General features: G+C 45.3%; 1 protein-coding gene across 4 annotated transcripts in view; it reads left to right on the forward strand.

Moving 5' to 3' along the window:
- Positions 1 to 18,847, forward strand: part of UNC5B (unc-5 netrin receptor B) — a 164,903-nt gene that overhangs the window by 109,237 nt on the left and 36,819 nt on the right. For all 4 annotated transcript variants that reach the window (XR_014548189.1, XR_014548190.1, XM_083614289.1 and 1 more), the window contains exons 2-4: positions 3,077 to 3,298; positions 13,669 to 13,812; positions 16,317 to 16,420. Coding sequence is in view for 2 of the 4 variants with exons in the window: in XM_083614289.1 (XP_083470415.1) it covers positions 3,077 to 3,298; positions 13,669 to 13,812; positions 16,317 to 16,420 (470 nt within the window). In the remaining 2 variants the exon portion in view is untranslated. The remainder of the gene's footprint in view (positions 1 to 3,076; positions 3,299 to 13,668; positions 13,813 to 16,316; positions 16,421 to 18,847) is intronic.

The following is an 18,847-nucleotide window of genomic DNA, read 5'->3' on the forward strand; positions in this document are numbered from 1 at the left end:
GGACATTGTGTGCCCTAATTACACTCTGCATCCCTGTGCAATTGGCCGGGTGCTGAGAAAATTACAGACCTGCAAATGAAATTAGGAAGGGGATGCCTGGCAGCAGCAGCAGCAGCAGCAAAGAAACCAGGGAGCATGAGAGAGAACGAGAGATTAGCCTGGAGTTTAATTCGTTGTTTCCAAAAGAGCAGTTAATGGATTATGACAAATGTCCTACTGCTTTCCCTAGTGCTGTGTTAAAATGGAAATGGAAAGTCAATTTTCCTAAATGGATTTTAAATGGCCAGCCTTGTGTGTGTTTGTGTGTGTGTATTTTCACAGGCTGATTTTCCCCCCCCTCAGGATACATATCTGGCTTCCTTGGGCCTAATCATTATTTCCCTTTGGGGTTTGTTTTCTAAAGGACTCAAAATGGCAGGCCCTGGTGGTTTGTGGGCAAACTCAAGATTGGCTGGTACTTAGTTTGGGTTGTAGGGTTGCCATGTGTCCTCTTTTCCAGGGCAGGTCCTCTTTTTCATGGGTATGTAAAACAAGAGTCGTCATAGCGATCCATAGTTAAAAGCAGAAGTTGGCAAATGTGTCCTCTTTTTTGCTCTTCAAAATATGGCAACCCTACTACTAATGCATTTCCCTTTAGTCCAATCTCACAAGTTCAATCTGTACCATGGAATCCACTTTTCAGCTATTACAATATATGCCCATCTTCCTTCTCCTTCTCTCCTGCTCTCTTTCTTCCATTCTTGCCTTTCTGACTTTCTCTTCTTTCTTTACTTAATAAATAAACCCCCCTTTTAAAAAGGTGAGTGTGTGTGTGTGTGTGTGTGTGTGTGTGTATGAATGATTGTGCAGCTCAATTGTGTGGCATGACCCAGCAGCTGAGGGCAATATATCATCCAAGACCTCATTTCTTCTGTGTAACTTGGAAGCTCATCCCCAAGACTGCCTAGATTTGCCTGGTATCTTTCAATCCTAGATTTTTGCTTTGTTGCAACTGTTTGTTTACTTTTGGTCTTTAACCTGCAGTGCCCAGGAAGACCCTTGGGAGTGCCAAGCAGGCTGGACACAAAGCATGCTTGAACCATGAAACATCATAGGAACACCATGCTTTCCTTAGCTCTGCCAGTACTCAGAGGGTTTAATAGCAGCACACAGTGCCTACCGTGTGTGTGTGTGTGTGTGTGTGTGTGTGTGTGTGTGAGAGAGAGAGAGAGAGAGAGAGAGAGAGAGAGAGAGAGAGAGAGAGAAATATGGTGCAGTTGGCAGGCAGGGTCGATCTGTGTTGTAATCCCTTTCAAAATTGCTACAGCCTAGTGGAGAATGTTCTCTGAATATGAAATGCTTATTACTTATATTCTGTCCTATATTCTATACTTAAGAGGCTTTTCCCCACTCTTCATCCTTCAGGGCTGCCCATCTCAGAGGAATATCCCCTGGAGTCTTTCCCCCAACAGAAAACACATTATGTATCTCCCCCTACATACTCTCTTCTGTGTATGCAGCTGCCCTTTCCCAAGAGTCTGAGCACATATATCTCCTCAGGGCTCAAAGCCAGGAGCAAAGCACCCAGACCTGGGTGTCCTGTGTCTCCCAGGGCCTGCCAGTCTGGCTCCAGTTTTATCATGCAACTCTCACTGTATTGCTAAGTGACTGGAGTGCAGTCAAGATTCCTGCCATGTGGCTGTAACACATGAAGGATGCAATCCTACCTCCACTTGGCAGTAATATGTTTAGCATCTGTATGATGCTTTAGGAAAGGGGCGGGCAACTTTTTCTTTGGTTGAAGATCTCATTCTCCCAGGGGTAATCTGACACGGGCCACATGCCAGCGATGGGTCGACATTTCAAGCAAGCTATCGATCTGCTCCCTTTCCTGGTCAGGCACCACAAGTTCATATCCCATAAACATATATATATGACATTGGGGTTTTATTTTAATTTTGCCCTAGTGCACACTGTGCTTCTACTGAATTGTAATTGCCATTTTAATGCACATTTACGCAGTTTTGAGAGATCGTTTTGGAGCACTTCACAGCCTGTTTTTGTTCTTACCACCCTCAACAGTTTGGTGTCATCAGCAAACTTTGCCCTATCACTGCTCACTCATAACTCTACATCATTTATGAAGAACTTAAAAAAAACCATAGGTCCCAGCACTGATCTTTGGAGGAACCCATGTCCTTTGTGAGACCTGTCCATTTACCCCTACTTTATGCTTTCTGTTCTTCAACCAGTTACCGGGGGCAGATTCAAGACGGCATAGGGGGCTATCTGAAATAAAGTTGACCCCCATAGCTCTGGATTGTCCACCTGTGCTTTAGGACATCCAAATACTTTATATCTCATTAATCCTGCAGGGTGGTATCCGCATACTGTTGGTTGGAGGAGGAAGGTGGCTGAGCAATAGTGTCTTGTCTGAAGCCATCTATATGGTCCATGGCAGAACCAGAGACGTCCAGATTCTATCTCTTTCCCACAGTGTTATAGTAGCTTTCATGACTTGCCCATGTGTAACCTATATTGAAGTCCATGGGATTTAGTTATGAGCAAGCATATGTAAATGGGTCTTCAAATAGTACGCTCTGCTGGTTCTGTAGGAATTGTCCCACTAAGAAGTATGCTTCCTTGCTTGCATCTCTGTTAACGATTGGTGTCCCAAGAGAAAGGAAGTGACAATGACCTGGTTCAGCTATGATATTCTTGACCCAATAAACCATGCAGCATTGCACTGAGAACAATAGTTGTGTTTGCACTCTCTATCCTCTCTTTCTTTTCCCTTGAGTGCCTTAATGAAAGAATCCCAAACCAGGAAACAGTAGTGACTACAGTCCATACTTGCAAACCACGGTATATATATCTGAATTGGGCCAATGACTATGCAAATATATTAAGTTACGAAGTGGGGGTAAGAATAAAGGAAGCTGCAACTGACAAGGAGTCAAAAAGTTATGAAATTCAGGTTGTTGTCCATCAGACACCATTCTTTCAAAGCCAAGAACTGATGTCAGGTTATGAGGTCTGCATAGCTGCTTGAAGCATGTGGAGCTAAATTTCTCACATTTCTCCTCTTTCCTTGCAGGGATTGAGTATGGAGAGGTGCTTCCAGATTCCTTCCCATCAGCCCCTGCAGAGTCCCTTCCCCATTTCCTACTGGAGCCACAAGATGCCTACATTGTGAAGAACAAGCCAGTGGAACTGATCTGCAGAGCCAACCCTGCCACCCAGATTTACTTCAAGTGCAACGGCGAGTGGGTGAACCAGAACGATCACATCACCACAGAGAGCTTGGACGAAATCACAGGTGAGAAGGCTTAGAGGATCGAACCATCTCTCAGGCCCACCTGGGACTAGACCTACGACTAGGTAGAGTTAGGCAGCTGCCTCAGACAGCACATTTTGGAGATCAGGGAGTGGCAGTGAGGAAGTTAGAGGACAGAACTGTATTTGCCACAGGGCCTGCCTATACCATAAGCCAGCCTAAATTAGCCCCCTAGGTTAGCCTGCTGCCTTCAGGTGCAGAGGAGAGCACTGTTCCATTGCCAGTACTGAAGAAAGATACCTTCACCTCAGACACCAAAATATTCTGGGCCGGCTCTATCTACTCTTCTAGCATGATATTTTATATCTTAGATTTTTGTTTCTCCATTGAGGCATATGCTGCAGAGCGCGTCCCCATATGTTATATAATATATTTTAAAAAAAATACTTTGACTTGCCTTCTTTGGATAGCTGAGAATTAAAACTGACAAAAGTTCTCCTAGCCTGTCTCTCATTCAGAGAAGTTCTGGGACGCTTGCTCAGAGGAAGAGCACTGGGCCAAAGCAAGTGGTTTCTCTCTCTTTCCAAACTCCTGTCTCTATGAAAGCTTAGCAGTGGTTCCTCAGTGAGGAGACCAGACACGGTGGCCAAGCCTTTCTGACAATCAGCTTGTGCACCAGTGTTGCCCCCTGAAATGAGCAGCTACCTGATAATGTTGGGTGTGTTTCAGGGTAGTGCTCTTCAGCTGGTGGGTCAAGACCTGCCATTGGGTCATAGCCTGATCTAAAGTAGAACAGCACAAAAGCAGAGCAACTCTAAAGGTAAAGGTAAAGGTAAAGGGACCCCTGACCATTAGGTCTAGTCGTGGACGACTCTAGGTTTGCGGCGCTCATCTTGCTTTATTGGCCGAGGGAGCCGGCGTACAGCTTCCGGGTCATGTGGCCAGCATGATTAAGCAGCTTCTGGCGAACCAGAGCAGCACACAGAAACTCTGTTTACCTTCCCACCGCAGCGGTACCTATTTATCTACTTGCACTTGACATGCTTTCGAACTGCTAGATTGGCAGGAGCTGGGACTGAGCAACAGGAGCTCACCCCATCTCGGGGATTTGAACCGCTGACCTTCTGATCAGCAAGCCCTAGGCTCTGTGGCGGGTGGCGTTGTGGGTTAAACCACAGAGCAACTCTACCACCTTAGAAATATATGGAGTGAGACATCGAGGTAGACATAGACACAGATGGATCTGCAATTGTTTGTTGTGGTTAAAGGAGGGTCCCAGGTCTGAAAGGATTGACAGATACTGACACACTCAGCTCATGAATTGGCCTGGCCAGCTCTTTCTCTAAAGGGAACCCCCAGAATCGTCTTCAGTTCACAGGGTTCTCTGAAAGCAGACTGATATAGAAAGGTTTTCCTGGAGGTAAAATGTCTGCAAGCCAGAGTAGTAGTAATGTACTACACCCGATTGTTTAGATAAGCCCTTGATAACACTGAATCACGGTGTAATTAATTTCAACATCCTATTAGGGCGAATTGTATCAACATGTCTGTGGTGGAAGAAACAAAGTCCCACTCTTAACGTGCAAATTCATGCTAGTATTTAATAACAACTGTTTAGGCATATTTTCATTAGATTTTCCAGTAAAGTGTTTCACAAGAGGTTCTTAAGAAAATCACATAATCTTAAAAGTGAGGGTTGGTAAAATTCTGTCATGGATCAGAAACTTGCTATGAACAAGAAAGCAAGCAGTAGGGAAGCATAGTCAATTTTTACCGTGGCAAGAGGTTAGCAGTAGGTTCCCCACAAGAATCCAGACTGAAAGTTCAGTTTTATGCTGAGATGCTGTTGGGGGATTTTCAAGGATTTTACAGCCATCCTCCAGCAGCCTTCTGTTGTGAACTTGAATGGGGCTAGCCCACCAAAGTGAATGATTTATAGATTGTTGCCTCAGGACGTTAGAAGCCTTGTTGCGATTGAACTTCATAGAACTGGGTCTCCTTGGCTTTGTGACAGACAGATCCTCAGATAACTCGCACTGGTTCAAATTCAGTTCAAGGGTATTGTGCCCACACCTGATCAGTGCCATGAGAAATTGTGTCTTAGTCTTGTTTGAAACAAGCTCATCAGGCGATGTCCCAGTACCAAGCTTCATGATTTAAGTCATGGAATCCTAGCACAACCCTGGAAATGGGCTACATGTGCATGGAATTGGCTTACCCCCAAACTAGCACTGACTGTCCCTGTAACTTGCTTGTGGGATTCCCAGAGGGACCTGACTTTCCACTGCCAGAAACATGATGGGATGAGGTGGGCCTTTGATCTGATCCAGGATTGCCAGTCTTATGTTCTGGACAAGCTGATTGTCAGAAAGGCTTGGCCACCGTGTCTGGTTTCTCTCTATATGTTCATACCAACTTTTCTGATTAATTCTAGCATACTAAAATCTAGAGAGAGATCTCTCTTTCTCTTTCTTTCTTTCTTTCTTTCTTTCTTTCTTTCTTTCTTTCTTTCTCTCTCTCTCTCTCTCTCTCTCTCTCTCTCTCTCTGTCTCTCTGTCTCTTTCTTTCTCTCTCTCTCTTCCCACACAGGCAAACTAGGCATGTGTAAAGGGAATTGGGGTTGCTCGTGCGTAAGGGGGCTGCTGCTCTAGGCAACGTTGTCTGGCTAAACCTTTCCCTGGCTGGACAGCCCTTTCTCCGTGGCTGTGTCAGTCACTGGCAGAATCCGTCAGTGGGTGTTTCCTGAACTTCTTCCAACATAAAAGCTGCTTGACGCCAAGTCTCTGCCTAGCTTCCCTGCGTGGAAGTCTTCTGCGCAGAGTGGGCATGGCCAGCGGAGGTCCTGGGCTCTCCCCGCTGGCCTCTGTGGAAGAGTCTTGGAGCCATGTCTCCGAAGTCCTTCCCTGCTCCCCTTTCTTCCTGGTGTCAGGCCGATTTCCTTCCCCAAAGGAAGTGTTCTCTCTCTCCCTGCTGGTCCCTTCTCCTGCATCGTTGGGGAGCCTTACCTCCACTCTTGGCTCCGATGGCAGTTCCCTGACAGCATGGTTAGGCAGATGTGAAAGATTCTGATAGGCCTCAGTTTAAGTACTTGTTCCATACCGATCCAGGGCTGAAGTACTATTTTTCTCTGACTTCAGGGGGTGGAGCAAATGTTAAGTAATATTTAATCTTAGCTTTCAAAAATCTCCGCCTTTTCTCTTATAATAAAAAACACTTGTCACCACTTCAGCTGATAACCCCTCAGCCATCTCATGTTTAAAAACAGATCTGAAAATATCTTAATATTCACCTGCCCCTCTCTCCCCAACCCTGTCTTACAGTTGCTTAATATGCCCCTCCCCCATTCTTGTGAAGGACAAGTGGTTCCACAAAAGAGGGGAATATTCAGCCCAGCTTGATCCTAAGTCATGTTCTGCTTAGAGCACTTCTCTAGATTTTCCTCAGTCGTGGATGAAGAGTCTTCGAGAGCCATTGTGAAAAGGGAGTCACTAGTAGAAGGGCCAGACCTGTAAACAAAATGGTCCAGATGAGGTTTTTAGGGTTTGGGTCATTTTGTTAAGTGAGGAAATATTCTAAACAACAGAGGTAGCTAAATGGGTGGCATAATCTGGGATGGATTTTAATACAGTGCCAACTACTTATAAATAGCATTATAACTTCTGCCCATTAAAACTACTCTTGTCAGTTTCACTCCAAGAACTCATTACAAGGTCGCTCATTGTATGGTTTCCACCTGAGGGCATTTTCTGCTCCTTTAGAATGTAAGAAAAGCTCCTTAGTATGCTAATTGCTTCAGCAGTGTAATAGCACATGGTAAATCTTCTGAGGTGCTTAGTGTGGGTACTGATGACACTTTGACAACCTAGGCCTGATCAGTTCGTTGTGGCCAAGCACTGAATTTACACACGTCAGAAACAGAGTCAACTTATGACCAGTTCAGAAAAGTGTGTGACCTGCACCACCATAATTCAAATCTCATGAAATCATCTCTGAGGGCTGATTTCGCAGCCTATGTTTTCTGGCCAAATGATAGTTTCTGTGAGCAATGAGCAATCCCTGCACCCTTAGAAATGCAGGACGGCTTTTGACATATCACCTACCTACACAGTCAGCTTCACATTTAGCTGCTTCCCCCCACCCCCATTACTTATCAGCAATGGAACTTGGGTGCTATGCTGAAGATGCAAATATAACTTGCCCTGTTGCCCTAGATAAGATCCATTTTGGAAATGGCAAACAAGTACCAACAGCCAACTTGCAGAGGAGACTGAGAGGGTGGCTGGTTGCACTTATTGGTAAATGTCTGATACTGCTGAGTGTGCATCCTTGCCAGGGGACAGGCTTGATTAAACAGGTGTGGCCATCTTGGTAATTTCAGAGAGGTGTTGCTAATTCCATTACATGATCCGTCATCCTTGTGGTGCCTTCTTGTTTTTCCTCACTCCTGCTCCCCAACCCTTTTGTTTGGGAGGTGCTGTAGCTCAGCAGCGGAGCCCGTACCTTGCAGGCAAACAGTCCCAGGTTCAGGCTCCGGCGTCGCCAAACAGGGCTGGGAAAGAATCCTGCCGGTCCATGTGGACATCACTGAGCTAGATGTAGCAACATTCAGACTCAGTATTGGGCAACCTCCTTCGTTGACACATCAGCTGCCATCACTTTTATTTCTAAGTTGGTGCAAGCATCAAACAAAATGGTCTTCTATGCGTGCTGTACTTTAATTGTTAGAGTTCTGCCCTCTTTGTGTATGGAAGTGGCCCCTTGCAAATGCATGTACGTACATCCACGCTGAAATTTTAAAGAAGCAGAGCAGTGGTGGCAGGTATATTAGCAGCAGTGGCCAACATGGGGGGAAGAGGTTCTGGGATAGCAGTGGGTAGTGGGACCAGAGGTTTAAAAGATTTGGTTCTCTGCAAGCAAGGACTCCTACCCTACCCCCCTGTTAACTGTGGAAACCGTTCTAGAGACCTGCAGTATGAAAGACAAAAAAGGTCACCATAAGCATGTATAATGCACTCACATGCACGAAGAATGATCGCAGGAGAAGAGTCCATGCACACACATGGAGACGTGTTTCCGTGTGCTTAATATTTGATAAGTTCCCTACATTCCACAGAAACAAAACTCTAATAGTCAATTTGAGCTGGTGCATTTGCAAGATTCCCCAATGAATCCATGCAATTTCTCCACAAGAGAATGGCCTGGTTCACATGCAACACCAAGCCAAACTATGTCATAGCATAGTAGTCCCAATCCTTTCAGAGCCAGGGCCCAAAAATGCATTTGAGAGACCCATTTGTTGATTTTCCTTTGCCATATGTTTGCATGGTGGTGATGCTGCTGTTGTGACCCACCTTAGATCAGGCCACGGTAGTGGGTCCCAACCCACCAACAACCAGTGGTTTTGCATGAATGAGCAAGCATGGGGTACCCAGCATGAGAATTTTTTTCCTCCCCCCCCCCCCATCTCAGTCCTACTGTTGCCATATTACCCAGAGCAAAAAGCCATGGTTTCGCTTAGTGTTGTGTATGAAACCAGGTTTATGGTTTGTCTCACCCCAAAAAAATCATGAGTGGTATGCCAAGAACAAACTGTAGTATTATGTATGAACTGGGCCAGTGTCTTGTAAAAACTCCCCACCTTCTTAGTCATGCTGATAGGGATCTTGCAAGAGGTTGTCTATACAGTGGTACCTCGGGTTACAGAGGCTTCAGGTTACAGATGCTTCAGGTTACAGACTCTGCTAACCCAGAAATAGTACCTCGGGTTAAGAACTTTGCTTCAGGATGAGAACAGAAATCGTCCTCCGGCGGCATGGCAGCAGTAGAAGGCCCCATTAACTAAAGTGGTACCTCAGGTTAAGAACAGTTTCAGGTTAAGAACAGACCTCCAGAACGAATTAAGTTCTTAACCCGAGGTACCACTGTATTGGGTATTTATTTGTTTGTTTGTTTTAAGAAAAAGCCATGGTATGAATTGGGCTCCCATCATCTTCTTTTTCATTAGCGAGAAATGGTTGCAATGTATATTATTAACAGGCAGAAAATATTTCTTTTCTTCCCCCTTTCTCTCTTTTTCTCTCTCTCTCCCTCTCCCATTTGCTCAGTGCAATCTCTCTTTGTAAAACAATTTTAAATGAATATATAACTGTAATTAAAGCTTCCATTAAACAAGTCCGCGCTGCACTGTTGAACTCACGCAAAAAGTCCACATTAAATGCCTTCGAGGGCTAAATTATTTAATTAGGATTGAGGTTGCCAGCATGAATAGCAAATGGATTTGCAACAGGCGGGCAAGAGGCTTTAATGTCCCAGGAGACCACTTGCCACACATTCCTGCCATCCCGCCTGCGCTACCATCACACCAGCGAAAGGAGCGAGACATGTTAGGATGTGATCCACAGGCATTGTACAGCAAAGGAGAAAGTTGGAGGAATTAATATTTCTTAAATATTTTAACTGACTACCATTCCATCCTTCTCAAAGGACATGGTGTAGGGAGCCACACACACAATCATACCATTTCTACTTTACATTCAGAATTCAAGAAGCACTTAATTGTCAAAAAAATAAGTAAGTCTTGTCCTCGGGTTGCAGGTAGGGAAGGAGGGGAATTCAAATTCCATTTGCATTTATAGGTGAAGCTGCATAACTTGCAGTTTCCCAAACATTACTCAGACTGAAATGCCGCCACCCTTCTTCGAAATGCACACTTCTCAAAATTTTGCAACACAATTCTCCAGCCAAGCAATGTGTACAGAAATGCATTTACTAGGACAAAGCATGAATAAAAACGCATGCGTTATTAGTACAAATAGCACACAAGAGTGTGTTCTTGTCAGAGATCAGCTGAAACTGACCCATTTGCCAATCTCCTGTTGCAGAGCTGGTGGCATCCCTAAGATGGTTGGACGGCACTTTGTATGCCTCCTTCCGGCAACTCCTACAGCCAAGCTGGTGCCACACGTATCGCTCTGCTTTCCTTTGGAACACATCAACAAGGTCTTGTTGTTCGGGCAGCCCAGGACCTCCATATGCACTGCCCAGGCTTGCATCCCAGAGAGGTCAAAAAACAATGTGGGAGGCATACAAGCTGCAGGACTGGCAGTGGATGGCCTAGATGAGTGACGATTGTCTGTATCTTCCCCATGCTGCTCTCATTCTCAGCTTACCCAACTATTATTTGCTTCCTCTGAGGATCCACTTCCTATCACATGCCTGCCTGCCTCTATCCCTGCCCATAAATCTGTTTCCCCCTCCATCATTCATTACATTTGTGCCCGGCTGTTCCTCCAAGATGACATACATGGTTTCCCCACTCCCATTTTATCCTCACAGCAACCCTATAGTGACTGGTGCCACATCACCCAGTGAACTTCATGACTGAATGGGGATTTAAAGCCAGGCTTCCCAAGCAAAAGGTAAAGGTAAAGGGACCCCTGACCATTAGGTCCAGTCGTGGCCGACTCTGGGGTTGCGGCGCTCATCTCGCTTTACTGGCCGAGGGAGCCGGCGTACAGCTTCCGGGTCATGTGGCCAGCATGACTAAGCCGCTTCTGGCGAACCAGAGCAGCACACAGAAACGCCGTTTACCTTCCTGCCGGAGCGGTACCTATTTATCTACTTGCACTTTGACGTGCTTTCAGATTGCTAGGTTGGCAGGAGCTAGGACTGAGCAGCGGGAGCTCACCTCGTCGCAGGGATTCGAACTGCCGATCTTCTGATTGGCAAGTCCTAGGCTCTGTGGTTTAACGCACAGCGCCACCCGCGTCCTGGCTTCCCAAGTACTTTCTTCCAAAAGCTGGGACTTGGGCTACTTGCTGAATCTAGGAAGAGAATGAGAGAACACTGTGACTATATCCTGCAGATTTAAACGGGTTTAATGAGCAATCTTGTCTTTCAAGAGAATTCTGGGAATTGTAGTTTGGTGAAGAGGGTTGAGATCTCCAGATTCTCAGTAGCAGCACCAGGCTATAACAGACATGCCCTCTTCCCGGGGAATTCAGTGAGGAGTGTTCAGTGATCTCTGAACAGACTAATGCATGCAGGCTACAATTTGCAATATTCTTTGGTGAGAAAACCAGGGAAGAGCACCAGAAAGGGTTTGTGGCAAACAAACTTTGTCTGTGGATATAACAATTGAAGCATGGTCACCCTTCAGCTTATGAACACTACAGGTAATTAAGTTTGGGTTTGAAAAACAGCTGTGATTTGAAAGTCATGGAGCAAATATACCATTTACTTATAGAACGGGTCAGTCCTGGTAGTTTGGTATTTGAGCAGATGCCTTAAAGTATAAAGAAAGAGGCTTCTGAGACCTATTCTTATTAATAAGATGGCAGCTTCCCAGACCCACAGAAAGTAGTTGGAAATGTCAGCCATAACAGGCTCAAATCCTTTATCTGTCTCTACCTACCATGTTCATTAAAGTAGCAGCCATCTTTATTGAGGGCATAAACATCTTCAGTTCACGTTGCATATCTTTAGTACCACCGTTAGCGTGTGTGTGTGTGTGTGTGTGTGTGTGTGTGTGTTTTATAAGCAAATGAAATACAATTGTCATAATGGGAAAGGCAAGAGAAACAGTTGCTTCAACTGCTGCTGAATCCACTCTGCTCTTCATTTGTAGACAATTGGCAGCGAGGTTTTACTATATTAAGGCAATAAGATTAAAGCACATGCTTATGTGCCTTGCTGAATTGAGGCTGTGATTTTTAATGCGACGGTGAAGCGATTAAGGTTGCACTAAAACAGGAGGAGTAATGGGGTATATCTTAGCCAGTAGTAATAGCGGCTCTTTCGTAAAACAGCTGAATGTTGATAATGGCTCTATCAGAGTTATCACCCTTGGGTGACTCTAGAGTTCTGCCCTCAATGGGAAGTTCATTTGACCAGAAACAGCCTCCCTTATGACTTGAGGAGCTTCTTCTTTCAAAACATATTTCATTTGCTCAACCTGTTGGTACTCAGTTCTTAATCGTCTAAATTTCTCGCCTCCTTCCACTTCTTTCTTTTTGCAACTGCCTCTTTTCACACACAGAGAGACAGACACAGACAGACAGACAGACAGACAGACAGACATGGCAACCATTATTGCCCCACTTTATCCCTAGGGTTGGTAGAAGTTTATCTTCCCTATAACATGAAAGTACCAGCTCCCCCCCCCCCCCCGCTTATGTGGCCTAGTAGGACCAAGAAAACTGTATACCAACTGTAGATAGCTTAAAAGGGGGGCAACGGCCCATCAGGATATTGGGCTTTTGTCCTGGACTGTACATGCTCGCTAGCCAATTAAAGAAGGTATGTGTGGACATTGAGATCTGCTTTATGCTGAAGTCAGACCATTGGTTCATCTCGCTCACTCTCGTCTACATGGCCTGGCAGCAGGTCTCCAGGGTTTGAGATTGAAGTCTCTTCCCCAGCCCCCTAACCAGAGATTCTGGGGATTAAAACTGGGGCCATCTTCAAGCAAAGCAGGTATTCCAAACTTAATTTTAAGAAGCACTCTGTGGGCGGTTGGGGTGGAGGTAAAAGATGAAAAAGTGAGAAAGGGCTCCTGAATCTTTGGAAGAGACAGGACCAGCTCAAGACATTTTGGTACCTGAGGCAAAAGACAAGATGGCACCCTAACCCGCATTCCATCATACTGACAGTTGAATCTTACTTCAACACTCACTCTGGGTCAGCATCCTCCACTGGAGGGCAACAGGCCATCTTAGGGGACACAGAGCCAGCCACATGGCACACACAACTCTCTTCTCCAACACCTTACATCTGCTTCCAACCCTACAACCCCAGGGAAGTGCCACATGAGGCAACCCTGCCAAATCTGCTACCTAGCCCAAAAGAGAGAAAGGGAGCTGCCTTCTACATTACAGTAAACCCTCACCTTACACATGTTTGACTTGTGTGATGGTGATTCAACCCTAATTCCAACCATATGTAATTGCACAAGTCAAGTCTCATGCGAGGTGGGGAGCTTGAAAGCAACAGGGAATAAATCTGCTTCATTTTCTGCAGGACAGCTCTTCAGATATTTGATGAGTGCTATCATGAAATCAATTGAAGCTCTTTTCGTAGGTAGTGAGGAAACCATGGATGTTATAGTCAACCATGCCTTCTTTCTGGTATGTAGGGCCACCATTTCCCCTTCTACGCTTGCTTCAGCCCTGTATATGCATTTCTCGCTTCCATGAAGGCGTTTCTTTCTATCTTCCTCCCTCCCATATCATAGAATCATAGAGTTGGAAGGGGCCCAAGGGTCATTGAGTCCAACCCTCTGCAATGCAAGAATCTCAGCTAAAGCACCCATGGCCCATGGCCATCCAAGCTCTGCTTTGAAACCTCCAAGGAAGGAGAGTCCACTATCCTAGCTTCTCATCATTAACCCTCCTCCTTGTTTTCTCTTCTTCCAGGGCTCCTTGTAAGAGAAGTCCAGATTGAAGTCTCTCGACAGCAAGTGGAAGAACTCTTTGGCTTAGAAGACTACTGGTGCCAGTGTGTGGCATGGAGCTCTGCTGGGACCACCAAAAGCCGAAGAGCTTACGTCAGGATAGCATGTAGGTCTTGAGTGTGTTTAACCCTCCTTCATACGGGTATTTTTCATACTGTGCATTTCTCCCAGGTACTTAGTCTATTTGTATGTAGGGACAGAGATGGACAGAATACCCCCCAAGAGCCACATTGTAAGCAGTTCATGTTTGCTCAAATGTGAGCCGTTCTATACATTTTGGGCACGTTGGGGTGTGAGAGTGTGTGTAAGAGAAAGAGGGAGGGATACCCTTTGTTGGAAAGGAGAATTTTATGTTACATTTTCCTTGGTGAGGGTTGTGGGGTTTTTTGTTTTAATGAGCAGAACAAGGCAAAAGAGAATTCATTTCTTCATGGTTTATTGGATTATTTGATTTAAGGATTTCAATGGGCTTTTCACATATGTTCATATATTTATTACCCCATCCTCATGGAAGAAAATGAGAGCCCTTGACGGTGGGATCAGAATGGCAAAGATTAGGCCTTACTGTGTGTTTAATAATCGAGGATGGAGGCAAGGTATTTCGATGTCAGGGGAAGTTTGTAGTCTTTATGTTCAGATGCTGCTTGGAAAAATATTGCCAAACATGACATGAGACTTCTTGAGGTGGGAGCAGTGCTCTTCACTGAGATTTGGACACTCGCTGCCATTTTTAATCAAGCTGGCAGACCGCAATGTCCCTTTGGCATGACTTCCCCTGTTTTTCAGCACAGAATAGATTTGGCTGCTTTTCAATATATCATCTCCAATTTTGGCATGGTGGCACCTGTGGTGGGAGTGGCAATTTTTGTTAATGTTCAGATGCCAGGTGTCATTTTGCATCAAGATGGTGGACTAAACATGACTTTGGGTTGACTCCACCCATTTTTTTAGTGTGGCACATCCAATCTCACAAATGGCACAATGTTATTTTTATTTCTAATAAATATGCAGTGCTTATATATCCGGGCACTCCACACTAGTTTCAAAATATGTGGCTTTATTTTCTGCATGCTCCTTTCCCATGCTACAAAAAAATAAAAATAAATGTATTCTCAAGGATTAGAAATGCAAGGATTAGAGATTTGTGCGAACAGGCACTATAAACTTGCAATATGCAGTTCTAGAAGCAGTGGTTGTTTGAGGGATGCTAGCCAGTGAACTTTCTCGTTCCAGCAGATCATGCTGTGATAAGATCTACAACGATCAAGTCTTGTTCATAAAACAAGACAGCAAATTATCATCATTGTCATCATTGTAATCATCCTCAAAAATAATTACTTTGGACAGCATTTATTTTCATTGGAACAGTTTGTCAAAACTGCTTGAGAGAAATTAGGTGGGTTTCAGTGCCACCTACTGGTTAATACTGGGGCTTGTTTACTCGTGATACAGTTTAGTTAAGCACACAAAGTTCTTTGAAACTGATGCAATATTCAAGTATTAAGAAAAGCCGCTTAATATTGCTAATATATTCCATTTCCCTGTGGCTACAAGCGATACAATCATTCTCTAATGTTGATGTACAGAATTCAGAACATTTTAGCAAAGGTTTTGATGCACGGGGAAGGAATAGTAGGAAATGGAGATATTTTGTTTGGGAGTAGAGTTAGTAGAGGCAGAGGCAGATCAAGCAATTTTGCCATCTGAAGCAAGCACAAAGTGAAGTCCTCTTCACACCGTATACTAAAGCCAGCTGGACTTGTAGTTGTCTCCTACTTCAGCATTTGGGTTAGATTAGTTAGATGTTGGAAGGCATGATGTACAGCAGACATAGCTCTGTTGTCCAACACTTCACCACTGCTACCCGCCCACCCAAATTCTACCGCTTGAAGCAGCTCATCACCACCTAATGGTAGGGCAGGCCCTGAGCAGACACACAGAAATATCATGTCATACATTTTATGGAGAACAGCTACGCAGGGCTCTGAGACCTTGTCCTCTCTCAACTGTTTCACCCATTTGATTTGTGGGATATACAGTCCATCCATTCACATGCAGCAGAGACTTCCTTTTACCTGCAAGCCCATACATCTTTGGAAGTAGAAGTGGCTTACTCCCAAGTAAATATATCTGAGTGGGGTGTAAAATACAAACTCTGCATGTCCATTCTTCCTTTAACTACCTTGATGGGATCATCTGAGTGCTTCTGAAAACCCTTATTGAGATAATCTGTGAGACCAACAGAATGGCACCACAAGGACCTTTAAACAGTGCATTTCCCCACAAATCTCCACATCTTCATTTCGGTAAGAATTGGCAGCCTTGCCAAGTAAGGAACACCATTTAGCACATTTCTCCCACCAAAGAAGCCTGGGAACCGTAGTTGGTTAAGGGCGCTTGCAGTTGTAGCTCTGTTAAAGTGTAAACTATAGTTCCTAGGGTTGTGGGCAGGGGAGAAGAATGTGCTTTAAATCTCTGGTGCGTACCCAGCCTAAGGTCATGCTGAGCTCTTGACATGCTGCCCTCTCTCAGCTGGTATGACAAGGCAACTGAGCTCTGCAAGTGACTCCTCGACTGATGCCTGGTGCTTGTTTTGTTTCCCATTCGTAGACCTGAGGAAGAATTTTGACCAGGAGCCCTTGGGGAAGGAGGTTCCTCTGGATCACGAAGTGCTTCTGCAGTGCCGCCCTCCTGAAGGAGTGCCAACAGCCGAGGTAAGCAAGGCAGGCCACCGGGGGGTGGGGGCGTTGTTGGTGGCAGCAGCCGCCAGCTGGGAGGAGCCTGCGGAACTGAATTGCGATTATTCCCACAAGACGACGCATGCTCATGTTGTGTTTCTGCGTGGTGATTAGCATCACTGTTATTAAAGCGCACATGCAGCACTTTCCCATGTGCCAAGGGATGTGCAGGGCTTATCTCAGATCACTGAGAAAGAGAACATTCTATACTTGTTTCATTCCTTCCTCAGCCCATAAATGTGAACTGTCTCCCTTCACTTTGGCTCATTGTAGGTACCTGCTTAGCAGAAAATAGACTGACACTTCAGTCCTAGGTGTAGGGCGTTGTTTACTCAAAAGAAAGTACCATTACACAAGTAAGCCTGTGTAGGATTGCACTGTCCAGGCTACGTGGCTTTTGGGGATGTTCCCCGTTTAGAGAACTGCACAATTTAGCCATTTTGACACGCACACACAAACACCCTTAGGGGGAAAACAGGTGCTTTAATTTTTCTTTGCTTTCTGTAGTTCTTTAGTTGGGCCCACGCAGGCCCTAAAAGAAGCCTAGCCTTGAGTTCTCAAACCTGTTTCAACTGCCTGGTTGTGAAAATACTAAGCTTCCATTAGTCAGCCGGTTTTTTGAGCTGCAGAAAGGAATCTTACCCTTCCGATGCACTCCTGCCATTGAGCTTGGATTTATTTGTTTTACACCACCACCACCCCCGTCGCCACCAACCTCAGTGTCGCCTTTGGCCCTATTTCTTCTATCCTGTTACTTTGGACAGTTTTATCCATGTCACATGGAGGTCAGGCAGCTGCAATTCTCTTCTCGTTTGCACTCCCTACACACAGTTTTCAAGGCTTTGGTGGCATATTTGTCTCTCCTAAGGGGAGGAAGCTTGGTGGAGTGAGGTTTATTCTGCTTTGTAAAAAATAAACCAAAACATAATAGCAACAACAACTATGGCCTGGCATTTCTGCTGCTCATCATGGCTTCTGATCAGGAATTGCCCTTGTAGACAGCTCTGATCTCTTCAGTGAGAGTTGCGGCGAGGCAGGCAAACGAATCTTGTTTCTGAAGAGGTTGCTTCAGCTTGGCACCATGTATCTCCTCGAAACTGGTGGTGCTGGCTGTGGACTGGGCACATAGCCAGAGCTGCCAAGAAATACACGGATTAGTGTGTGATGCTGCTAATACCCATTAGGATAAGGCTGCTCATGCAAAAAGCCACAGAAGATAACTCTTCTTAGCCTCATTTTATTTTACAGTACCGCTATCAGGCTAGGGCATAGACGCAGAGCTGGAAAGCACCCAAATATCATCCTGTTCCCAACCTCCCGCTGCAAGGTGGAAGCATCCATCCAGCAGATCAGGCCCTCCACTTCATCAACACGCGCAACCGGATCACAGTGCTCAACAAGCAGAGAGAAGATACGCTGCAAGCCTCTCTGAGCAGAGCAGAAAGCTGGCTGACACAATTATAGTTCAGGCCCACAGCAGAGAGAGAGAGTGTGTGTTTGTCTGTATAAGCAGTCAAACTAGGACAGGTGAGACCTGCATCCTTACACAGCCACGAACCTCAATGTGTGACCCTCGGCAACTCTCTCTGCTAACATATCTCAGAGGGTTGTTCTGAGGATGAAATATAGGGGAGAACTATGAAGGCTGACCCAGGCTCCTTGGAAGAAGGGCAGGAAAGAATGCAATAAATAAACAAACTGTAGGTGCAAACTGATGATGGGGACAAATATTCCCGCAAACAGACAAAAGGGCAACATCTAGAGATGTTGATGATCCATGGATGGTTTGGGCAGCCATGCTATCTAGAGATGCAGTGAGTTGTACTACAAAACATTGGGGGGGGGGGGAAACTATGTTGACAAAGGTTGCTGTAGACTGAGGAAGCAGCCACAACAGTGGGTACATCTTGAAATGGAGTCTAAAGTGTGAGTTCATTTATCAACACATAACCCAGGTGTTGGGAAATTTTGGCCCACCAGGTGTTGCCGAACTACAACTTCCATAATCATTGGCCATGCTTGCTGGGGCTAATGGGAGCTAGAGTTCAGCAACACCTGGAGGGTCAAATGGGTTCCCCACACCTGACATAGCCCCTCAATAAGTTATCCCTCTGTATCCTCTTAGGTGGTGGTGAGAACTTTACCACACTTCTGCACCCAATCAGACACAATCAGGGGTGTGGCAAAAATTCACCCTGCCTCTTCTTGCCACGTTTTCTTAGATGGTGGTGAAGACGCTGTGCAACTTAACATGCATAACATGCATTCACGTGGTGAATGGCCAACTGAAATCACCCAAAACCTTTAGGCAAGAAAGCAGGGAAAGTTACTTGGGGGCAGGAAGAGTGACAGGGAGCTGTCACAAATAAATACTTGTGCCCAGGAGGTCCATGGTCTGCTTGG

This window comes from Podarcis filfolensis (assembly GCF_964270895.1).
Source record: "Podarcis filfolensis genome assembly, chromosome: 5".
NCBI classification, from domain to species: Eukaryota; Metazoa; Chordata; class Lepidosauria; order Squamata; family Lacertidae; genus Podarcis; species Podarcis filfolensis.